Source organism: Rana temporaria, chromosome 1 (assembly GCF_905171775.1).
Source record: "Rana temporaria chromosome 1, aRanTem1.1, whole genome shotgun sequence".
Lineage (NCBI taxonomy): Eukaryota > Metazoa > Chordata > Amphibia > Anura > Ranidae > Rana > Rana temporaria.
The window spans coordinates 335,271,898-335,294,011 of NC_053489.1; the positions used below are offsets into that span (position 1 = coordinate 335,271,898).

At 43.7% G+C, this 22,114-nt stretch overlaps 1 protein-coding gene across 2 annotated transcripts in view; it reads right to left on the reverse strand.

The window, feature by feature from the left end:
* Positions 1-221: 221 nt before the first annotated feature.
* Positions 222-22,114, reverse strand: part of HEMGN (hemogen) — a 57,801-nt gene continuing 35,908 nt past the window's right edge. Inside the window, exons 2-4 of one of the 2 annotated variants that reach the window (XM_040361129.1) lie at positions 8,211-8,301; positions 2,114-2,580; positions 222-564 (exon numbers count right to left, since the gene is read on the reverse strand). In XM_040361129.1, coding sequence (XP_040217063.1) covers positions 458-564; positions 2,114-2,580; positions 8,211-8,301 — 665 coding nt within the window. In that variant the 3' untranslated portion in view covers positions 222-457. The remainder of the gene's footprint in view (positions 565-2,113; positions 2,581-8,210; positions 8,302-22,114) is intronic. The other variant, XM_040361130.1, reaches the window with a different exon arrangement.

The window sequence follows — 22,114 nt, forward strand, 5'->3', positions numbered from 1 at the left end:
AAGATTGTGGCTTACTTAAAGGACATCTGCTCAGATTTGCATTATTCATCTAGTTGATAAGCATAGCTACTGTATCAGTCATACCTTATCAACAAAACCTAATTATGCCACACCACATCCCACTAATGGATTCCTTTATCCAAATATGTCATTTTAGTGTTACTGGTATATTTTCATCATACATCGTACTTTCTACGTATAAAATAATTTTGCAACAAAGGTGAAATGTAAATCAGTAGAAACTATTTATTGAATATCTCACATATTAACAAGGAGGTGTATGGTCATAACTGTCATTCTTATATAGAAATGTATTTCTAAACACACAATAGTCATTCTACAACTTACAGACTTCAAAACCTAACATTTCCTAGAAAATGCTGTATATTATCTTTTTTTATAAACACAAAAAAGGTTTTCAATGAACCCTACTATGACCTGGATAATTATTAGAAACTTAAAGTAGTGGAGTGTAGTATTGATGCTCCTCTTGCTCAGGAAATTTGAGAACTTCAGATGGAGCAATAAGCGGCTCAGGCTCCACCTCGGCCACCTCTTCTTTATCTGGACAAAAGAATAAAAAGAAGTGAGCATTAGCAAAGAAGATATATTCGTGAAATTATGTCTTTGTAATGATGAAAACAAAATTCCAGAACAAGGTTGACCATTGCTTTTATCTAACTACCTTTTGTACAGTAATATTGAATTCTCAGTAAGGAAATTATTTTTAAAGGCACGGCCAATGCCCTATGTATCCTTTGGTAAGCATGCATAAAGTGAACTGTTTAAAAGAATATATTATTAGACTTTATTCTGTTTCCAATGTGTTACTTTATCGAACATACAGAAGGCAATCAGATGTGTACAAAACACCAGACTGCTCTTAGACATCCTGTGCCAGAAACATTCACTTTAATCTCTGAAGAAGGGTCACCTTGTCCATCCCCAGCCTGTGATTGAACAGTGAAAGGACCAGCTGGCTGGTTTTAGTTGGATCAGGCAACGATCTTGTGTTCAATATTCCTTCAGACGCCATTTTCTGTAGAAATATTGGGGCAGATCCACGTACATCGGCGCATTTTTGCGTCGGGCATAGCGTATCTAAGATACACTACGCCACCGTAACTTACTTATTTTTTTGGAATCCTCAAAGAATTTGCGCCGTAAGTTACGGCGGCGTAGTGTATCTTTGGCGGCGTAAGGGCGCGCAATTCAAATGGATGTGATGGGGGCGTGTTTTATGTAAATACGTCGTGACCAGACGTAAATGACGTCCGCATGCGCCGTCCATGGGGGTATCCCAGTGCGCATGCTCGAAATTAAACCGGAACAAGCCAATGTTTACGACGGTGACGTCATTCTACGCAAATCCCTATTCGCGAACGACTTACGCAAACAACGTAAAAAATAAAAAATTTGACGCGGGAACGACGGCCATACTTAACATTGAGTACGCCTCATAATAGCAGGGGTAACTATACGCCGAAAAAAGCCAAACGCAAACGACGTAAAAAAAATGCGCCGGCCGGACGTACGTTCGTGGATCGCCGTAACTAGCTAATTTACATACTCGACGCGGAATTCGACGGAAACGCCACCTAGTGGCCGGCGGAAAAATGCACCTAAGATCCGACGGGGTACTAAGACATACGCCTGTCGGATCGATCCCAGATGCAGTCGTATCTTGTTTTGTAGATACAAAACAAAGATATGACGCGGGAACTTTAAAATTACTATTGATACGCCGGCGTAATTCTTTTGTGGATCTGCCCCATTGTGTTTTAGACCAGCAACATCCCCACTAGCCATGAGCCTTTCTTGAATATTGTCTACCATTAACTGTGTCTTGTAATCTCTACCCATATTTATCACAACCGTCAAAATAAATAACATTCTCTTTCTAACTGTGCTGTCACTTTTAACTGTGAATAAAATGTAGGACTTGAAACAGTTTTGATTGTAATGATTCATAAAAAGCAAGGCAAAAGTCTCGTAAAATAGGCACACTGAGATATATATTAGAAGTGGATTTAGAGAATATAAAAGTTTACCTGTGGTTCCCTGCTTTGCAGATTGAGCAAGATGTGACGTTTTAAACTCCACAAAATATTACCTGTAATTAAAGAGGTGATTTCTCGCTGAAAGTGTCCATCAGCTTCTTCGTGTACAGCATATGTCTCTTCTGCAGTTTCTCCTTCGGTTGCTGATACAACTGGATCTTCATGATGTTCTAGATGCTCTAGAGGTTCTTGCTGGCTGAGAACTTGCTGGGCATCATACCCTAATGCTAACTTATTTTCAGAAATAAATTCATGCTGCCAATAAGTGGCCTGCTCGTGATCTGGTTTATTCTTTGGTTCAGGTTCATGTTGTGCTTCAGCAGCTTGCTCATCTTCATGATTTGGTTCAGGTTCATGCTGTGGTTCAGCTGCCTGCTCGTGTTTGTGATCTGGTTCATTATTTGGTTCAGGTTCAGGCTGTGGCTCTAGCTGTGGCTCAGGTTCAATAACTTGCTTTCTTCTCCTGCTGCCAGTGCCCCTAGTTTGCCGAGGGCGCTTACTTCTGGTCTGGGTCTGTTCACTAGAAATAAAAAAAAACATTTTAAATAACCTTGTAAGGAGGGAGCTGCTTAAAATTTAAACAGCAAAATCATAGCAAATTAATATACAGAAAAGTCCACAGTAACACAACATATCTGCATTCAAAATGCCCCTAGGCCTCGTACACATGACCGAACATGTCTGCTGAAACTGGTCTGCGGACCAGTTTCAGGAGACATGTTCGGTCGTCTGTACCGGCGACCGGACCGGATTCCCGGCCGAACGGACAGGTTTCCAGCGGACAAATGTTTCTTAGCATGCTAAGAAACATGTCCGCTGGAAGCCTGTCCGTCGGACATGTTCGGTCGTCTGTATGACTCACCGGACATGTCCGCTCGGCTGAAAGCCCTCGCATGCGTCGAATTGATTTGACGAATGCGTGGAAGCATTGACCTTCCAGGGTTGCACACGGCGCGGCCACGTCACCGCGTATTCTGTCCGTGCGGATTTCTGTTTGATGGTGTGTACGACCATCAGACAGAAATCTCCGGTGGACCGTTTTCATCGGACTGTCCGCTCGTCTGTACGGGGCCTAAAATGCAAATGCACAATATTGTTCTAATAGTAGTTTGTACTAATATTATTATGTACACGTGTATCGAGTTAGAACTTGTGTAAAACACAGTTTTCAATATAGTCTAGCTCTATTTAAACTAAAAATCTTGAATATAGGGATTCTGTAAAATTTTGGCAACTACAGATACTGCTATTCATGAATGGTGGTTGTACCTTAACTTAACATTATTATAGTGATCTGGCACACATGGTGATGTACCAACATCCCTACTATTAGAGTATGCATCAAAAGAAAATTGGATTTTTAAAGGTACATCACCATTTGCTGTATGTAGTAACCACATTTGGCTTATATTGATATTTTATTAATACGAGTACATCATTAGAAAAATATATATAACATGCTGTTGATTCAGTACAACGCCTAATGTTTTTACATGTTGACAACTTACACTGTCAAAAACATTTATTCACATCAAATGACCAAAAAAAAATAATGAAAAGGTATAAATGATTATAAACACAATATATTATTCACAGTCCAGTGCTGCTGGAATGTATATTGATTGTTGTCTAAAGTTTCACAGAACCTAAAGAAGTGGGGTTTGAGATGTATCGTTCTATTCCCCTGGCCAGACTGTATCAAGAAGTCAAGATACATGGAGTTGGGTGGAACAAATATCCATATGCTGTGAAACATATTTATATGTATTATATGTTTCTATGCATGACTACCTTCATGCTTTACATGAAACAGAAGTATTGTTAGGTGAAATACACCACATATTTTAATATTTTTACAATAAATGGATGCATTTTAACAGTATGGCACAGCAAGTCCCATGATGGAGGTAACTTGTTTTGGTCATTTGTAGTTTTAGGGAAGATGGTGCCTACCTAAGAAACCCTGGCACCATACATGTATAAGGTTAATACTGTATATCAGGGATAAGCAATTAGCGGACCTCCAGCTGTTGCCAAACTACAAGTCCCATCATGCCTCTGCCTCTGGGTGTCATGCTTGATGCTGTCAGAGTCTCGCTATGCCTCATGGGACTTGTAGTTTGGCAACATCTGGAGGTCCGCTAATTGCTTATCCCTGCTGTATATGTTACATATCATTTATGCCATGCTTGTCTTGAAAAAACGTTATATATAATTCAAACACAGAAAAAGCGCTTCCTAATACGTTTTATGAACTTTATCAGTAACCTGCCATGCATCAAATTCCCCTCTTCTGGGGGGTATGCATATATACAAATCTTTTGGATGCTATAGGTTATAGCCTTGTAAAAAGTATACATTTTTTTTCATGAGCTTTTATTTACTTCATCAGGAGTAGATGCTATTGACAGGGGGCCGGATTCAGATACCTGAGCGTATCTGTCCGGCCGGCGTAACGTATCCTAGATAGGTTACGCCGCTGTAACTTTGGGAGCATGTTCCGTATTCAGAAAGAACTTGCGCCCTAAGTTACGGCGGCGTAACGTATGTGGGCCGGCGTAAGCCCGCCTAATTCAAATGGGGATGTTAGGGGCGTGTTTTATGTAAATTTGGCTTGACCCCGCGTATTTTACGTTTTTTTTGAACGGCTCATGCGCCGTTCGTGAAAACATCCCAGTGCGCATGCTCGAAAATCCGCCGCAAAAAGGCATTGCTTTCAACGTGAACGTAAATTACGTCCAGCCGCATTCGCAAACGACGTAAAAATTTCAAAACTCGGCGCGGGAACGACGGCCATACTTAACATAGGATACGCCGCACATACCCCTCATATAGCAGGGGTAACTTTACGCCGGAAAAAAGCCGAACGCAAACGACGTAAAAAAAAACCGCCGGGCGGTCGTTCGTTTCTGAATCTACGTAAATAGTAATTTGCATATTCCTTGCGTAAACAAACGGAAGCGCCACCTGGCGGCCAGCCTGAAAATGCAGCCTAAGATACGACGGTGTAAGACACTTACACCTTTCGGATCTTAGGGATATCTATGTATAACTGATTCTCTGAATCAGGTGCATAGATACGACCGAGCGCACTCAGAGATACGACGGCATATCAGGAGATACGCCGTCGTATCTCTTTCTGAATCTGGCCCAGGGTCTCTAAGGAATGTAAAAAAAAAAAAAAATTAAGGTACAATAGAGAAAACCGTGGGGCAAATCCACAAAAAACCTGCCTAACTTAACTTTCAGCAGTTAAGTTACACTGGCGGAAAATTTCTACCTAAGTGCCCGATCCACAAAGCACTTACCTAGAAATTTTCGGCTGTGTAACTTAAGTGCCTCCGTCGCAAGGCGGTCTTCTCATCCAGGGGGCGATGACAATTTAAATGAGGCGCGCTCCCGCGCCGGACGTTCTGCGCATGCGTGTGACGTCATTTTTCCCGACGGGCAGCGCGCGAAATTGCGTTACGTCGGGCTTTGTGGATTGCGACGGGACAATAAAGTTGCGTCGGGAAAAAAAAAGTTACAGCGCGAAAAATACAATTTGAAATTTAAAAAAAATTGCGGCGATCGAAAAAAAGGTATGTTTTTACAAGGTGTTACTAGTTTACGCCTTGTAAAAGCATCCCTAATTTTACGCATGCAAAACTTAACTTACGCAGAAAACACAAAGCTAAAAAGCTTTGTGGATCTGCCTAAGTACTCATTTGCATACGCAAAGCGGCATTTCGACTCGAAATGCCCCCAGCGGCGGATGCGGTACTGCATCTTAAGATCTGACAGTGTAAGGCCTCGTACACACGACAGAGTTTCTCGGCAGAATTCGCCGAGAAACTCGGTCAAAACCCGGATTCTGCCGAGAATCTCTGTCGTGTGTACACTTTTGGCTCGATGGAGCCGCCGAGGAACTCGACGAGAAAATAGAGAACATGTTCTCTATTTTCTCGTTGTCCTCGTTCTTCTATGGGAGAAGCCGGCCCGCCGAGCTCCTCGGCGGCTTCATCCCAAAACTCGACGAGGAACTCGACGTGCCAAGCACGTCGAGTTCCTCTGTCGTGTGTACGGGGCCTAAGTGTCTTACAGATGTCAGATCTGCTGCCTATCTTTGGAAAAATCCTTTTGAGGATCAGATCCAAAGATAGGCACAGGGATACGCAGGCTGAACAGCAGTTCCGCCTGCGTATCTCCTTTGAGGATTTGGCCCCATATGTCTGAAACAATTTAAGGGCCAGTATATAGAATTAGTGTGTTTTTACTCACAAACCTGCCTAGAAAAACACAGGCTTCCAGAAATGGCAGCAACATATAGTATAATAGTCTGCCCCTAAAGCCCTGTACACATGATCGGTTTGTCTGATGAAAACAGACCGATGGACTGTTTTCATCGGACAAACCGATCGTGTGTGGGCCCCATCGGTGCGTTTTCCATCGGTGAAAAAATATAGAACATGTTTTACATTTTTCCTATGGATAAAAAAACGATAGAAAAAAACGATCGTCTGTGTGGAAGTCCATCAGTCAAAAATCCACGCATGCTCAGAATCAAGTCGACGCATGCTCGGAAGCATTGAACTTCATTTTTTTCAGGACGTCGTAGTGTTTTACAGCACAGCGTTTTGGCACGGTCAGATTTTTGACTGATGGTGTGTAGGCAAGACTGATGAAAGTCAGCTTCATCGGATATCCGATGAAAAAAAACCATCGGATTAGATTCATCAGATATCTGATCGTGTGTACGAGACATAATAGTATATCAAATCCAAACTTTTCATACTCATATAATGGGTCAAAAATGTATACTTCCCACAAGACTATAACCTATAGCATCCAAAAAATGTGTGTATATGCCCTCACCCCCAAGAAGAGGGGAAATTGATGCATGGCAGGTTACTCGGGAAGTTCATGAAAAATATTAGGAAGCATAATGCAATTCTCCATGTGTTAAAGTAGAACTATAGGCAAAACTTTTTTTTTTTAAATCTTGGATAGAGTAAGAAAGGGTCATAACCCTTGTAAGGTTTATTTTTTCCATCTTTGTCCAATATGACCCTCTATTACTCTATCCAAGATTTTAAAAAAAGAGTTTTGCCTATAGTTCTACTTTAACACATGGAGAATTGCATTATGCTTCCTAATATTTTTCACTTCCAGTTCCATACCCAAACAAATGAGAGGAAATTCCTGAAAATTTATGGAATTCCTTGGGGTTTTTTGATGTTTATTTTTAATCAAATCTAAAGAAAAATGTAGTCATACTCCAGATTAAAAAGCTTTATTTATTGATGAATCTGCTGTATAGCAGTCCACCTGAGCTCCTCCCTCTGGTGTATTTTACTTGTGATAAGCTTATACTAATAGGCTCACTATGAGTGAAAGCCATCAGTAGGAGATTCATTGTGATTGAGATTCAATGGGGGGAACCAAGCAGGCATGCTCCCAAGCCACTGCTCTGTGTGTCCATTCAGACACAGAGCCATGTCTCAGCCCCCAACCCTCTCTCTCCTCGTTTGCTGAGTGGATGTGATTGGCAGCAGAGGGAGCCAATGGCTGTCTCAGCCAATGATAAGGGAGAGTCCCCGGAGAGCCAATGCTCTTGTGCACAATGCTGAATCAAGAAGGAGCTCAGGTAAGTATTACGGGGGCTGCTGCACACAGAAGTTTTTTTTAACTTCATGCATAGATGTGCATAGAATGCATGAAGGTAAAAAAAAAAAAAAAACATCAGCCTTTAGAGCCACTTTAAGGTAAAACTAAAAGGCAAAACTTTTACTTTTTTTTTATTTTGGAAAAAGTAAGGGAGGGTTATAACCCCTGTAATTTTTTTGCCATTTTTGTCCTATTGGAAATGATTGGTTGAACAGAACTAGTGCCCCCATTAGAAGATTTCCTGCTTTGGTGTCAAGCAAACTTTCACTTTTGATGATAACGGTAACCAGGACAAATAAAGAGGGTGGCTCTCACTAAAGGGGGCAGAGACGGCAATAAAAACCTGACAAATGTTCTAATCTCCTTCACTCTGTCCAAAACTAGAAAAAAAAAACGGTTTTGCTTTCATTCATGTCACATACTACATACTGTAAATTTTCCCTGAATACACGTGATGAACATGTTTCAGATTACATTTTGATTTTTGATTTCCCAAAACATTACCCAAAAACCCACAAGTAAGTATCTTTCTCCCTGGACTCTTCTTTTTTTCTCTTCAAAAGCTCACGATCTCTTAAACGACGTGGAGAAATCACTGAAAAACGAAATGGTTTACAGTTATGCAATGAAGTTAAAATCCAGATTGTTAAAAGATAAACAGCTTCTCCTCCAGGTCTGCTACCTATACTGGAAGCTTTTTAGCTTATATTTTGGAGAAATTACAAAAGCTCTTTCATTGTTGATTCAGTAACTTTTTTTAATGAGAGCTTAAAAAAGGAAAATGATGTTAGCATGAAACTTCAGTCAGTGTAATAAACATGTCAGTAGTCTGTTTCCCTCAGTTTTCATTCATCCACCTTTTTAAACAGTGGCATAAGATACGTTTATATTATGGAGCACGCAGGTTAGCTCACAAATTCTAGTGTGTTAAATTATTTATAGCTGCTACCAAGCTGTGCCTAGATGTAATTGTTCCTTTAAAAAAAAAAAAAAAAAACTTTAATGAAGGCATTATTAAAGATATGTTTGCAGTGTTGGTGGGACTTTTGCAAAAAAAAAAAAATTGTAATTCTTTATTTATCGAAAGACATGAGCAGTACAATTTGCTTTCACAACAAAGACAATTCCCTGGCAGCTCGGAGACAAATTGGAGAAAGGATAAAGAGGTAAAATAATTGACATGACAACATATACTCAGTGGGCCAGATCCACAAAAACCTGGCGTAACTTAAAAATCCCATTTAAGTTACACTGCCTTAAAATTTTTACCTAAGTGCCCGATCCACAAAGCACTTGTCTAGAAATTTCAGGCCGTGTAACTAAAATTCCGCCGGCGCAAGGCGTTCCTATTCAAATGGGGCGAGTCCCATTTAAATGAGGCGCGCTCCCGCGCCGGCTGTACTGCGCATGCGCGAAGTTACGTTACGCCGAGTTTTGAGGATCGCGCCGGCTTAAAAAAGTTGCGTCGGGAAAAAAAAAAAAATGACAGCGTCGCTCGGCATGCATTCCTGAGGGAGAACTCCATGCCAATTTTCAAAGAAAAAAAACGGCATGGGTTCACCCCCCAGGAGCATACCAGGCCCTTAGGTCTGGTATGGGTTGTAAGGAGACCCCCCTACGCCGAAAAATCGACGTAGGGGGTCCCCCTACAATCCATACCAGACCTGTATCCAAAGCACGCTACCCGGCCGGTCAGGAAAGGAGTGGGGACGAGCGAGCGCCCCCCCTCCTGAGCCGTGCCAGGCCACATGCCCTCAACATGGGGGGGTTGGGTGCTCTGGGGCAGGGGGGCGCACTGCTCCGGTAGGTACCCACGTGGTGGGTGCACGTGGGTAGGCACCCACCACGTGGGTACCTGCCGAAGCATGATGGGACGGTGATGCCTATATAAATGGGATGCAAGGCGCGCTTCCATCATTACAGCGACAAGAGGCGACGAGGCAACATCGGAAGAGGGGAGAAGAACAGAAGAGAAGACCCTGACGTCACAGAAGACCGCGCCGGCTGCCTGTTAGAAATTGAGCTAACACACAAAGATAGCAGGCAGCCAGCGCTGAAGAAGAAGGCACCGGACAGCTGGAGAAGAACCGGGGTTCGCCGAGTCAACAGCGGAAGAGGGGAGAAGATAGAAGAAGACCCCCGGAGAGCGGAGAAGCCCCCCCCGGAGAGCGGAAGAAGAAACCCCCCCGGAGAGTGGAAGAAGAAGCCCCCCTGGTAATAGAGCTAATAAAGAAGACAGGGGGGGCCTCCGGAGCAGAATAATAAATTATTTTAAAAAACCTTGTGTTGTGTGTTTACTAACTTTAACTTTTTGCCTACAGGTGAATGGATAGGGGTACGATGTACCCCATATCCATTCACTTAGGGTGGGGGGCCGGTATCTGGGGGCCCCCTTATTTGAGGGGACTCCCAGATTCCTATAAGCCCCCGCCCGCAGACCCCGACAACAACGGCAAGGGTTGTCGGGAAGAGGTCCTGTCCTCATCAACATGGGGACAGGGTGCTCTGAGGTGGGGGGGCCCGCAGTGCGCCCCCCTGCCCCAGAGCACCCAACCCCCCCATGTTGAGGGCATGCGGCCTGGCACGGCTCAGGAGGGGGGGGGCGCTCGCTCGTCCCTACTCCTTTCCTGACCGGCCGGGTAGCGTGCTTTGGATACGGGTCTGGTATGGATTGTAGGGGGACCCCCTACGTCGATTTTTCGGCGTAGGGGGGTCTCCTTACAACCCATACCAGACCTAAGGGCCTGGTATGCTCCTGGGGGGAACCCATGCCGGTTTTGTTTTTACAAATTGCCGTGGAGTTCTCCCTCGGTAATGCATACCAAATGCCGTCGCTGGAATGGGCTTTTACATGGTGTGACTAGTTTACACTTTGTAACATCAGCCCTAGTTTTACACTTGCAAACTAAACTTACGGCGAAAAAAACGAAGCTGGAAAGCTTTGTGGATCGCCTTAAGTGCTAATTTGCATACTAGAAACGGCATTTCGACTCGAAATGCCCCCAGCGGCGGATGCGGTACTGCATCCTAAGATTCGGCAGTGTAATTCAATTACACATGCCGGATCTTCTGCCTAACTTTGGAAAACTGCTTCTGTGGATCAGTTCCAAAGTTAGGACAAGGGATACGATGGAGTAACAGCAGTTACTCCGTCGTATCTCTTTTGTGGATCTGGCCCAGTAAGACAAAGAACTGAGGTAAAAAAACAATCAAACAGGAATCATTGGTAAACTACAGGGTGAATCTGAGATGACCGCAACAAGAACAACCAAGACTCCCATGTTGGCTACTTGCCAGGGATCTAAGCTCAATGCCATTCGACAAAAGAAAAAATTGCATATATTATATAAGAAATTATTAGCAAGAGATCAAAAAGATAGAAACAAAGAGGAAGAGTAGACAGAGACAGACAAGAAAAGGGGGGGGCTGGGGTGAAAAGAGGGGTGAAGAAAAAAGGGAGGTGAGCCAGGAGAGGGGAAGCCAAAATCAGTAACTCACATATGAATAAGTGAGCATGGGCCCGCAGATCAGTCTAGGCTGAACCTTGTTGGTCAACTTTAGTTGGGGGGCTGGGACTACCCAGAGGATGACCTGTAGCAGATGGACATGGCAATTCTTGATAAGCAGTAGAACAGGAAAAGATAGACCACAAGTATCACGTGTCACAATGTTTCTTCTCCCTGTTGTAAAAGGTAGCAGTATTCCATGCTTTTATTGTGGTTGATTTTAGACAGCCACAAAGAAATGGGGGGGGACAGTTTGTTTACATAGAGCGGAAATGCAGGGCCTGACTGTGTTCAGCAAGTGTGCTGTAAGTGAAGATTTCTACCGCAAAAGTAGCTCAGGGGGCAAGTACCTAATTCCACTGCCGTGAACTGAAACACCAAGCTGGCATCCTTGGTCCCAGAAAGGTGGAATTTTTGGACAATCCCACAAAATTTGCAGATAGATATCCTGGATGTAGGGATGAGCCAAACACCCCCCCCCCCCGTGTTTGGTTCGGTTTGCAGCAGAACATGCGAACAGGCAAAAAATGTGTGTGAACAGGCGAACACTGTTAAAGTCTATGGAACACGAACATGAAAAATCAAAAGTGCTCATTTTGAAGGCTTATATGCAAGTTATTGCCATAAAAAGCAGATGGGAACCCGGGTCCTGCCCCAGGGGACATGCAAAAAAAGTTTAAAAAATTTCTGTTTTTTTCAGGAGCAGTGATTTTAATAAAAATAAAATATTCCTTTCAATATCGTGCCTGGGGGTCTCCTTAGTCTGCCTGTAAAGTAGTATATCTTTCCCATGTTCATAACAGTACCACAACAGAATTACCATTTCTAAAGGATGCTGATGCTGTACTCAGTAGTTTTTCTTCCATCTGTGGGTCACCCTATCCTTCCTTTTGCCTCCTACACTCTATTGCTACAGATGACCTGAGGACTGCACCCACCCCTTCTTTCCTTCTTTGCTGCTATATGTTACCCCTGTGATGGAACTGTCCAGATGGCATTGTAGGCTATAACACCTGTCCTAATTGGCGGGTAAACCCGGTCTTGCCTTATATAACTACCACTGTTTGTGCCTTCTTTTACAACTTACTGTTATATCCTGCCAAATGGAACGTTCGCCCTTACAGAGAGCTTCTCTGGACCCACTACCTCCCCCACTCCAGTAGGTGACAAGGCCACCGGTTTTTGTTTTCTTGTTTCGGGAACCAAAGCTCATTATTTTTGGGGATGGTTGAGCAGGGTAGGGGGAAAAGGGATTTCGTTTTTTTTTTTTTGTCTTTTTCTTTTTTCGACCCCTCTCACGGTTTAGTTGTTTAAACTGGCTGCACTTCTAGTTTTTTTCTGCTGCTGCTTTTTATGCTCCTATTTCATTCATTTCTGTTGCTACAGTGCATTTATTCCGGTGTCTCTCTTGTGCAATGTTTTATATGTTGTATTGCATCTCCCCATGATCCTCCCTATGTTATGATGTATATGACTGAATATGGCTAATGTGCTAAAACTGATCTCTTGGAATGTCAGGGGTTTTTGAACTCACCTCTTTTTTTAAATCAGAAACAAGTTTATTGTATAAAAGTAGAAATACAATCACATAAGTAAGTACACACATACATATCAGAATTATTTGCATTTACAGGGGAAAAAATTAGGGTATAAATTTATACTAACATATATAAACTTTTGAACTCACCTCTTAAGCGATCCTTGGTATTCTTCTTTCTTAAAAAATATAAGTCAAATATTGTCTGCCTTCAAGAGACCCACCTCACCAATGCTAAACTGCAGTCCCTTAAATGCCCTTGGCTGGCTACACAGTACCATGTTATACATACCAACTACTCCCGTAGGGTTTCTATCCTACTAGCAAAATCCCTCTCGGCTGAAATCCTGTGGATTAAGATGGACACAGAGGGGAGATTCATTATACTTACTATCCAAATTATCTCCATAGTATTTACACTAGTGAACATATATGTTCCTCCCCCATTTTCCTCAGACCTACTTTCCAATGTTTCCCTGATGCTGCTGTCTAGAAACCCAGGCCCCCCGCTCTATATTGGGGACTTTAATGCTGTTCTTGATCCTGCCATTAACCGCTTGGGGGGTGGGGGGATACCCTACCCCTCATTTATTGACTGGACCCAGGTGTATGGTATTACTGAGCTGTGGAAGCACCCAGAGAAGCAAGATTTTTCTTGCCACTTTGACTCCTTATACACTATGTCACGTATACTTTAGATATGGCATTCTCTACTGTTGAAGTACTCCCCATTGTGCAGGTGGCTTCCTACCTTCTCTGAGGGGTGTCTGATCATGCTCCCCTTTCTGTGGATCTCTTCCTCCTACCAAACTCGAGCATTTTTGTTTGGTAGCTGAACTCCCATTGGTTGGAGGATGAGGTAGTACAGAATGACTGCAGGAAGAGCATTGCGGATTATTGGAGTACAAATCAGGGCACTGCTGGGTCCTCAACTGCCTAGGAGGCTTCTAAGGCCGTACTACGATGCACCTTTTGTCCATTACTGGAATTTTGCACAACAACACCCAGCAGCGCACTGAGGATCTAGAAAATAAGGTGGTATCTGCAGAAGCAGCATATCAGACCTCATGGCTACATAGTTGTAGAGAATATGAGCTCCGCCTCTTGGACCTTACTAAAAAACGTATGCTCCATTTCATTCAGAAGTCGTTCTGACCAAGACCGAACTGAATTGGACAAACCTTTCTTTGTTGAGGAGCTCTCCCTGGCAATTTCCCAGCTCCCGACTCATAAAACACCGGGCTTGGATAGCTTTCCATCTCAATGGTATGCACAATTTCGACACCTTTTGAGTCCCATCTTACTCAATACATATAATGAGGCCCTGAAAGATGGAGTGCTCCCTCCTTCTAGAGATTTAATTGTTTTGATACGCTCAAATGAAACTCTTATAGACCCATCTCTCTTATTAATGAGGATGTTAAAATTCGGCCAAGATCCTGGCTAATCGTCTGAATGGGGTTGTTGCAAAATTAGTTGGGAGTGATCAAGGGGGATTTATACCAGGCCGCTCCACAATTTGACCTATCCCCATGCAGGGGCAGATTGGGGGGGGGGGGGGCAAACGGGGGAATTTGTTTTACAGGCACCTCTATGCTGAGTCTGCTGAGTCACTGCAGCTTAGCATAGAGGTGCTGTTAGCTGACAAGTCAGATCTTCTTTCCATGACAAGTGAGAAATTTAACTCATTAAAGGATTATGACTGACCAGTGCCCACTGGTGTATGCCCTCCTGAATCACCCCCAGTGTATGCCCTCCTGAAACCCCCCAGTGTATGCCCTCCTGAATCCCACCCAGTGTATGCCCTCCTGAATCCCCCCCAGTGTATGCCATTCTGAAACCCCCCCAGTGTATGCCCTCCTGAAACCCCCAGTGTATGCCCTCCTGAATACCCCCGTTGTATGCCCTTATGAACCCCCCCAGTGTATGCCCTCCTGAACCCCCCCCAGTGTATGCCCTCCTGAATCCCCCCAGTATATGCCCTCCTGAAACCCCCCCAGTGTATGCCCCCCTGAATCCCCCCAGTGTATGCCATCCTGAATCCCCCCCAGTGTATGCCCTCCTGATTTCCCCCCCCCCCCATAGTGCAGTGGAGGCTGGTGCTCAAAATTTTTTGGGGGCGCAAACATAAAAAAAAAAAAATTGAATACTCACTGTGCCCATCAAATGCAGCCACTGTTGCATCAATTGTCACCACTGTGCCATGCCATCAAACACAGCCACTGTGCCATCAATTGTCACCACTGTGCCATGCCAAACGCAGCCACTGTGCCATCAATTATCACCACTGTGCCATGCCATCAAATGCAGTCACTATGCCATCAATTTGCACCACTGTGCCATGCCATCAAACGCAGCCACTGTGCCATGCCATCAAACGCAGTCGCTGTGTCATGCTATCAAACGCAGTCGCTGTGCCATGCTATCAAACGCAGTCACTGTGCCATGCCATCAAATGCAGCCACTGTGCCATGCCATCAAACGCAGTCACTGTGCCATGCCATCAAGCGCAGTCACTGTGCCATGCCATCAAATGCAGTCACTGTGCCATGCCATCAAATGCAGTCGCTGTGCCATGCAAACGCAGTCACTGTGCCATGCCATCAAACCGCAGTCACTGTGCCATGCCATCAAACGCAGCACTGTGCCATCAATTGTCACCACTGTGGCCATGCCATCAAATGCAGCCACTGTGCCCCTCAATTGTCCCACTGTGCCAATTTGTCACCACTATGGCCCCTCAATTGTCGCCACTGTGCCAATTGTCACCAATGTGCCCATTGTCACTTCTGTGCCCATTGATACCACTGTGCCCATTGTCACTACTGTGCCCATTGATGCCACTGTGCATGTCACTGTGCCTTTAATTGTTGCCACTGTGCCCATTGTCACTACTGTGCCCATTGATGCCTACTGTGCCCTTTGTCGCCTCTGTGCCCATTGTCGCCGATGTGCCCTGTAAAATGCAATTACCTTAAGGGTCACTAAAGGAAAACATTTTTTTAGCTGAAATGACTGTTTGCAGGGTAGAGACATAGGGCCAGATCCACAAACGGAATTACGGCCAGCGGATCTATTGATACGCCGCGTAATTTCAAAGTTCCCCCGTCGTATCTTTGTTTGTATCCACAAAACAAGATACGACTGAATGAGGGCTCGATCCGACTAGCGTACGTCTTAGTACGCCGTTGGATCGTAGGTGCATATTTACGCTGGCCGCTAGGTGGCGTTTCCGTCGATTTCTGCGTTGAGTATGCAAATTAGCTAGATACTGCGATCCACGAACGTATGTCCGTCCGGGCCGGCGCATTTTTTTACGTTGTTTCCGTAAGGCTTTTTCGCCGTATAGTTACCACTGCTATATGAGGCGTATCCCTATGTTAAGTATGGCCGTCGTTCTCGTGTCGATTTTGAAAATGTTACGTCATTTGCGTAAGTCGTTTCGCTGAATAGGGCTTTGCGTAGAATGACGTCACCGTCGTAAGCATTGGCGTGTTCAGTTTAATTTCGAGCATGCGCACTGGGATACCCCCCGGACGGTGCATGCGCAGTTGAAAAAAAACGTCATTTACGTCGGGTCAAGACGTATTACATAAAACACACCCCCATCACATCAATTTGAATTGCGCGCCCTTACGCCGCCAAAGTTACACTACGCCACTGTAACTTACGGCGCAAATTCTTTGAGGATACAAAAAAAAGCAGTAAGTTACGGCGCTGTAGTGTATCAGAGATACGATACGCCCGACGGAAATATGCGCCAGGGTACGTGGATCTGGCCCATAATAGTTAACTGATTCCTTTTAAAAATGATTAAAAATTGATAAAAAACAATCATATAATGTGCCTGCAGTTTAGTTTTGTTTTTGCTGTTGTTTCCTGGTTCTCTGATGTACAGAGCCAGAGAGCCAATAGAGGGCAGTGATGGATTGTAAAACGAAACTGGATTGGTGCTGAGGAGTTTTAGACACACAGGCCCAGATTCTCAAAGGAGATACGACGGCGTATCTCCAGATACGCCGTCGTATCTCTGAGTCTGAGCCGTCATATCTATGCGCCTGATTCTTAATATCAGTTACGCATAGATTTGTATTAGATCCGACCGGCGTAAGTCTCTTACGCAGTTGGATCTTAACTGCATATTTACGCTGGCCGCTAGGGCGTGTAGGCTGATTTACGCCTAGAAATATGTAAATCAGCTAGATACGCAAATTCACGAACGTACACCCGGCCGACGCAGTAAGGTGGTCGGCGCTCAATTTCCGGCCACCTTGAATAGACCTGCGGCAGCTGGCAATAATAACATACATTCATGCAATGCATGAATGTATGTTATTTTCAGTGGCGGTGGTGGAGCCAGAGGGGGGGGGCAGCGCTCCAGCGCCCTCTATGGACGGACCGCCACTGCCCTAGGGTATTGCCCTCCAGATTCCCCCCCAGTGTATGCCCTCCTGAGCCCCGGCCCGCCCCAGTGTATTCCCTCCCGATTTTCCCCCCCAGTGTATGCCCTCCCGATTTCCTCCCAGTGTATGCCCTCCCGATCCCCCCAAGGAATGCCCTCCTGAAACCCCCCCCCAGTGTGTGCTCTATATCTTACTGACCTCTGTACATCACCCTACCTACTACTGACCTCTGTACACTTCCCTACCTACTACTGACCTTTGTACTCTCCCCTACATACTACTGACCTCTGTACATCACCCTACCTACTACTGACCTCTGTACACTTCCCTACATACTACTGACCTCTGTACACTGTATTATACATTAAATTCAATTCTGTAAGTAACACCTTATTTCTGGCAGTGTCCCTCCCGAGACTAGACTCTGGATCCGCCCTGTCCCCATGATTGTACCTCTACCCAGGTGGCCTTATCTACTATGGGTATTGCAACTGTATGGGATTGGCCCTTGACTCATAGCGTGGATATGGCTACTCTACACATCACCGCTTGCCGACTGAGAATTAACTCTCAGGTCACTGAGCCCTTCCGATTACTAGAGGCACCAGGCAGGGGTGTCCCTTATCGCCCCTCCTGTTTGCTTTGGCTTTGCAGCCCCTTTCTGTAAGATCGATAGCTCTCAGATTATTAAGGGTCTTCCTATAAATTACATTGAAGAGCGTACATCTCTCTATGCAGATATAATCTAGTCTATCTGGCAGACCCTCATACATCTCTTGAATAACCTCTTGTCTGAAGTTAACACGTTTGGTGACTATTCCGGATTCCGGGCGACTGGGATAAATCTATCCTATTTCCACTAGATCAAACTGTACTCCCGCTGATTCACGCAAACTCTAAACTGCAAATTGCTACCTCTTTTAGATAGCTAGGGTTATAGTTCAGTTACTAATATCTTTGTATATTGCCAATAATATACACCCCCTACTGCTACAACCACTGTACAGACACAGACCAAACAGTGGAAAGATCTGCCCCTGGAACTCATTGGGGAGAGCCAATGTCCTTTAAATGATTTACTTACCTAAACTACTGTGTTATAGCTAATTCACCTTGCAAAATTCCCAAATCCATTTTTAAAAGCATTGACTCCATCTGTAATTGCGTCCCTTTGGAACGGGCAGTCTCCTAGAGTTGTGCTAGAAACTCTGCATCTCCCCTCACATATGGCAGGTCTGGCATTCTCTAACTTCTACCTTTACTACCTAGCATCCCAGCTGGTTAACATTCTAAGGGTCTGGTATGAATTTTGGGGGGGACCTGCACACCATTAAAAAAACAGTGTTCCCCATAAAATCCATACCAGACTGAAGGGGCCTGGTATGGATTTTGGAGGACCCCCCACACCCTTTTTTTCAGGCACGGTGATCCCCTTAAAATCCAAGGGGAAAAGACCTGGCATGGAATGGGGAGGGGAACTCACACCGTTTTTTCAATGAATTGTGTGTATTTTGCTGGATCCGCAATTCCATTACAGCTGCAAGCAGTTTTAAATTACATTTTTTCCTTTAGAAATTTCATTTTGCTGCTCTCATTCATTACACTATGTACGGCCGCTATGTAAGCAGCCTTACATAATGTGGGGTGTGGACTTAGCCCCCTGAGCCATGATTGACTAAAGGCACCCTGCCTTTGGAACCTTCCCTGCAAGCAGTATAAAATGATCACTGCCGGCGGTTAAAGCGTTGGCAGTAAATGCACAAAAAACCCTGACAGGCTGCTTGTACTTTAGTACAAGAAGCCTGCCCATAGATGGATCGAAATTCCTGCTGAACTGGCTGAAATTCAATCTGTCTATGGCCAGCCTAAGGCTTATTTTACCCATGTGGATCACGGTGACGAAAACAGGCAGTTAAGGCCGCATTTTTACCATCCCACCCCACCCCAAAGCTGCAAAGATAGGGTTGTACATATGCTTTGCGCTGCAGAAAAAAATTATCCCCCCTGCTCTGTTAGACAGGCAGTATCAGCACCGAATGTGACCCATTCAAGTGCCACCCAAATACAACCAGCAGCTCCTGCGATGGTAGTGCTACAGTTGTATTACTCAAATTATTCTTGAATTCATCAGACCAGGTCACCTTCCATTGCTCTGTGGTCCAGTTCTGATGCTCACAAGCCTATTGTAGGTGTTCTTGGCTGTAAATACGGGTCAGCATGGGCACACTAACTGGTTCCATATGCAACAAACTGCAATGCCCTGTGTGTTTCTGACATACTTTATCGGAATTGGCATTAACATTTTCAGCAATTTGAGCTATAGTAGCTCTTCTATTTGAGTGAGCTAAATGAGCTAGCCTTCACTCCTCACGTGTATCAATGAGCCTTGGCTGCCCATGACCCTGTCACTGGTTCACCAGTTTTCTTTCCTTGGATCACTTTTGGCAGTTTTAGTGCTGCTCGGACCCAGTCATCTAGCCATAACAATTTGGCCCTTGTCATAGGTCACGCCTAGGCAGGCCATGGATAGTGTGATTTTCCTTCCTGCACCACGGAAATCACTTGATTCCCCCACAATGCCATCATTGCCAGAAGAACCCAGTGATTACTGTAGCATCCATAGCCGCTGACAATAAAGGCATGTCAAAGATCCAACATGCTGGTAGTAGGCATACCTCCCAACTTTCTGAATGGGAATGAGGGACACCTATCAGCAAAAAGTATGCAGGCATAGGACACACACCCCTTGCCACGCCCCCTTAAAGGAGAATTGTACAAAAAAATAAGATAGGTAAACCCACAAGTGCTTTTTTTACCACTACTATTTCTTTATATTGGCTTTTGGAATTTACAAATGCAGCAATTTAGAAATCAGATTAAAGGTTTAGAACTGGAAACACTTTTTGATAGATAAAAAGTGCATTTTATATACATCTATATAGATCAGACCAAAATGAGGGACAAATGAGGGAGGGAAGGATGAGGGACAGCAGGGACATTGCGCCAAATCAGGGACAGTCCCTCGAAAAATCAGGGACAGTTGGGAGGTATGGTAGTAGGGTACATTTCAGCCTGCCATAGATGGTTCGAGAGCTTGGCGGTCCTGCTGAACCGTGTAGAGATTCAAACTATCTATGGCTTTACGTTTTTGCTAATCGTTTCTGCTTGCAACAATCAATTAGCAGGGACAAAGTGGGTTCTATTTGCTGCCTAATATATCCCACCCTAAAGCAAGATAAACAATGGTTTCTCTTACCTGTCAGTGGCCATAATGTTATTGCTGATCAGTGTATAACAATAAATTAAGCTGATATCTTTTATATGTTTTTTAAAATTCACATAAAGCACTGTACAGTAAGTACATCTACTTTAAATATACCCTGTATTATTGATAGCTATAGTGTGCTTTTCAAAGGATATTTCATTTCCGAAAGTGAGTAAATGAAAAGAATGCACTAGGAAAGATTGTACAAAGGAAGTGTCAACACTGTTTCTACAGAACAATCCTAGCATTAACTATTATTTTTCTGTTAAAGCTGTTCAAGTCCCCAACCCTTTCCCTCCCTGCTGCATTTAAACCACACCCAATAAACAAAGGTTGGATTGTTCAGATATTGTGTACATTAGGATTTATGACTGACTGTAAGATTTACTGAAGATCTAGAGAGAGTGAACTTCTGTTCACCATTTACAGCCAATTTCCCTGAATATAGCTGGCTGTATAGAGAAAATACATCTTCAGTCGGTAAATTGGAATTGTATATTATTTGGTAAAAGGATAGTGAGCACAACTTTTGACCTATTACTATAATGTTTATCCTAAAAGAATAGAAGTAGCTTTCATATTTTCCATGTTTGCTGTACTATTATGTCATTATTGTATTTGATTTACAGTTTTGTAGATTCTCTCAGTGGTGGCTGTCTGTATATCATACACGTGGAATTTTTACCATTGCTGAATGTCTGTTGGAATAAAATCTCAGCCACCAAGTGTTTTAATCTAGGCAAACCATGACCCATATACTTACACTGAGAGAATAAAAAAGTAAGGTACAACTATTGCGCTGCATATTAATTGAGCAAATATAGAGATTCCCATGTACAGTTGTGTTCATAAGTTTACATACCCTGGCAGAATTTATGATTTATTGGCCATTTTTCAGAGAATATGAATATCCCCAAATTTTTTTTTTTACAAAGTTGATAACACAAAAACATTTCTTTCACTCATGGTTAGTGTTTGACTGAAGCCATGTATATCGATCAACAGTGTGTACTCTTTTTAAATATAATGACAACAGATGAACTACCCAAATGACCTCTGATCAAAAGTTTACATACCCAGGTGATTTTGTCCTGCTACCATGCACACAAGTTGACACAAAAGGGGATTGAATGGCTATTAAGGGAGCCATCCTCACCTGTGATCTGTTGCTTGTAATTAGTGTGTGTATAAAAGGTTAATGCGTTTCTGGACTTCTGATAGACCCTTGTATCTTTCATCCGGTGCTGCACTGACGTTTTCTGGATTCTGAGTGATGGGGGATAGCAAAAGAATTGTCAAAGGATCTGCATGGAAAAGTTAGTTGGACTGTATAAAACAGGAAAGAAATATAAAAAGATAACCAAGATAACCAAGAAATTGAGAATGCCAATCAGGCAGTGATTAAACTGTAATCAAGAAGTGGAAAATGAGGGGTTCTGTTGAAACCAAACCACGATCAGGAAGACCAACTAAAATTTCAGCCACAACTGCCAGGAAAATAGTTGGGATGCAAAGAAAAACCCACATATAACTTCAGGTGAAATACAGGACTCTCTGAAAACATGTGGTCGTGGCTGTTTAAGATGCACAAAAAGTTCAGAAACATTTGCATTCATGAGCATGGGATGTACTTGGACATTCCAACATGACAAAGATCCAAAGAACAAGGCCAAGCTGACCTGTTATTGGCTAAGCAG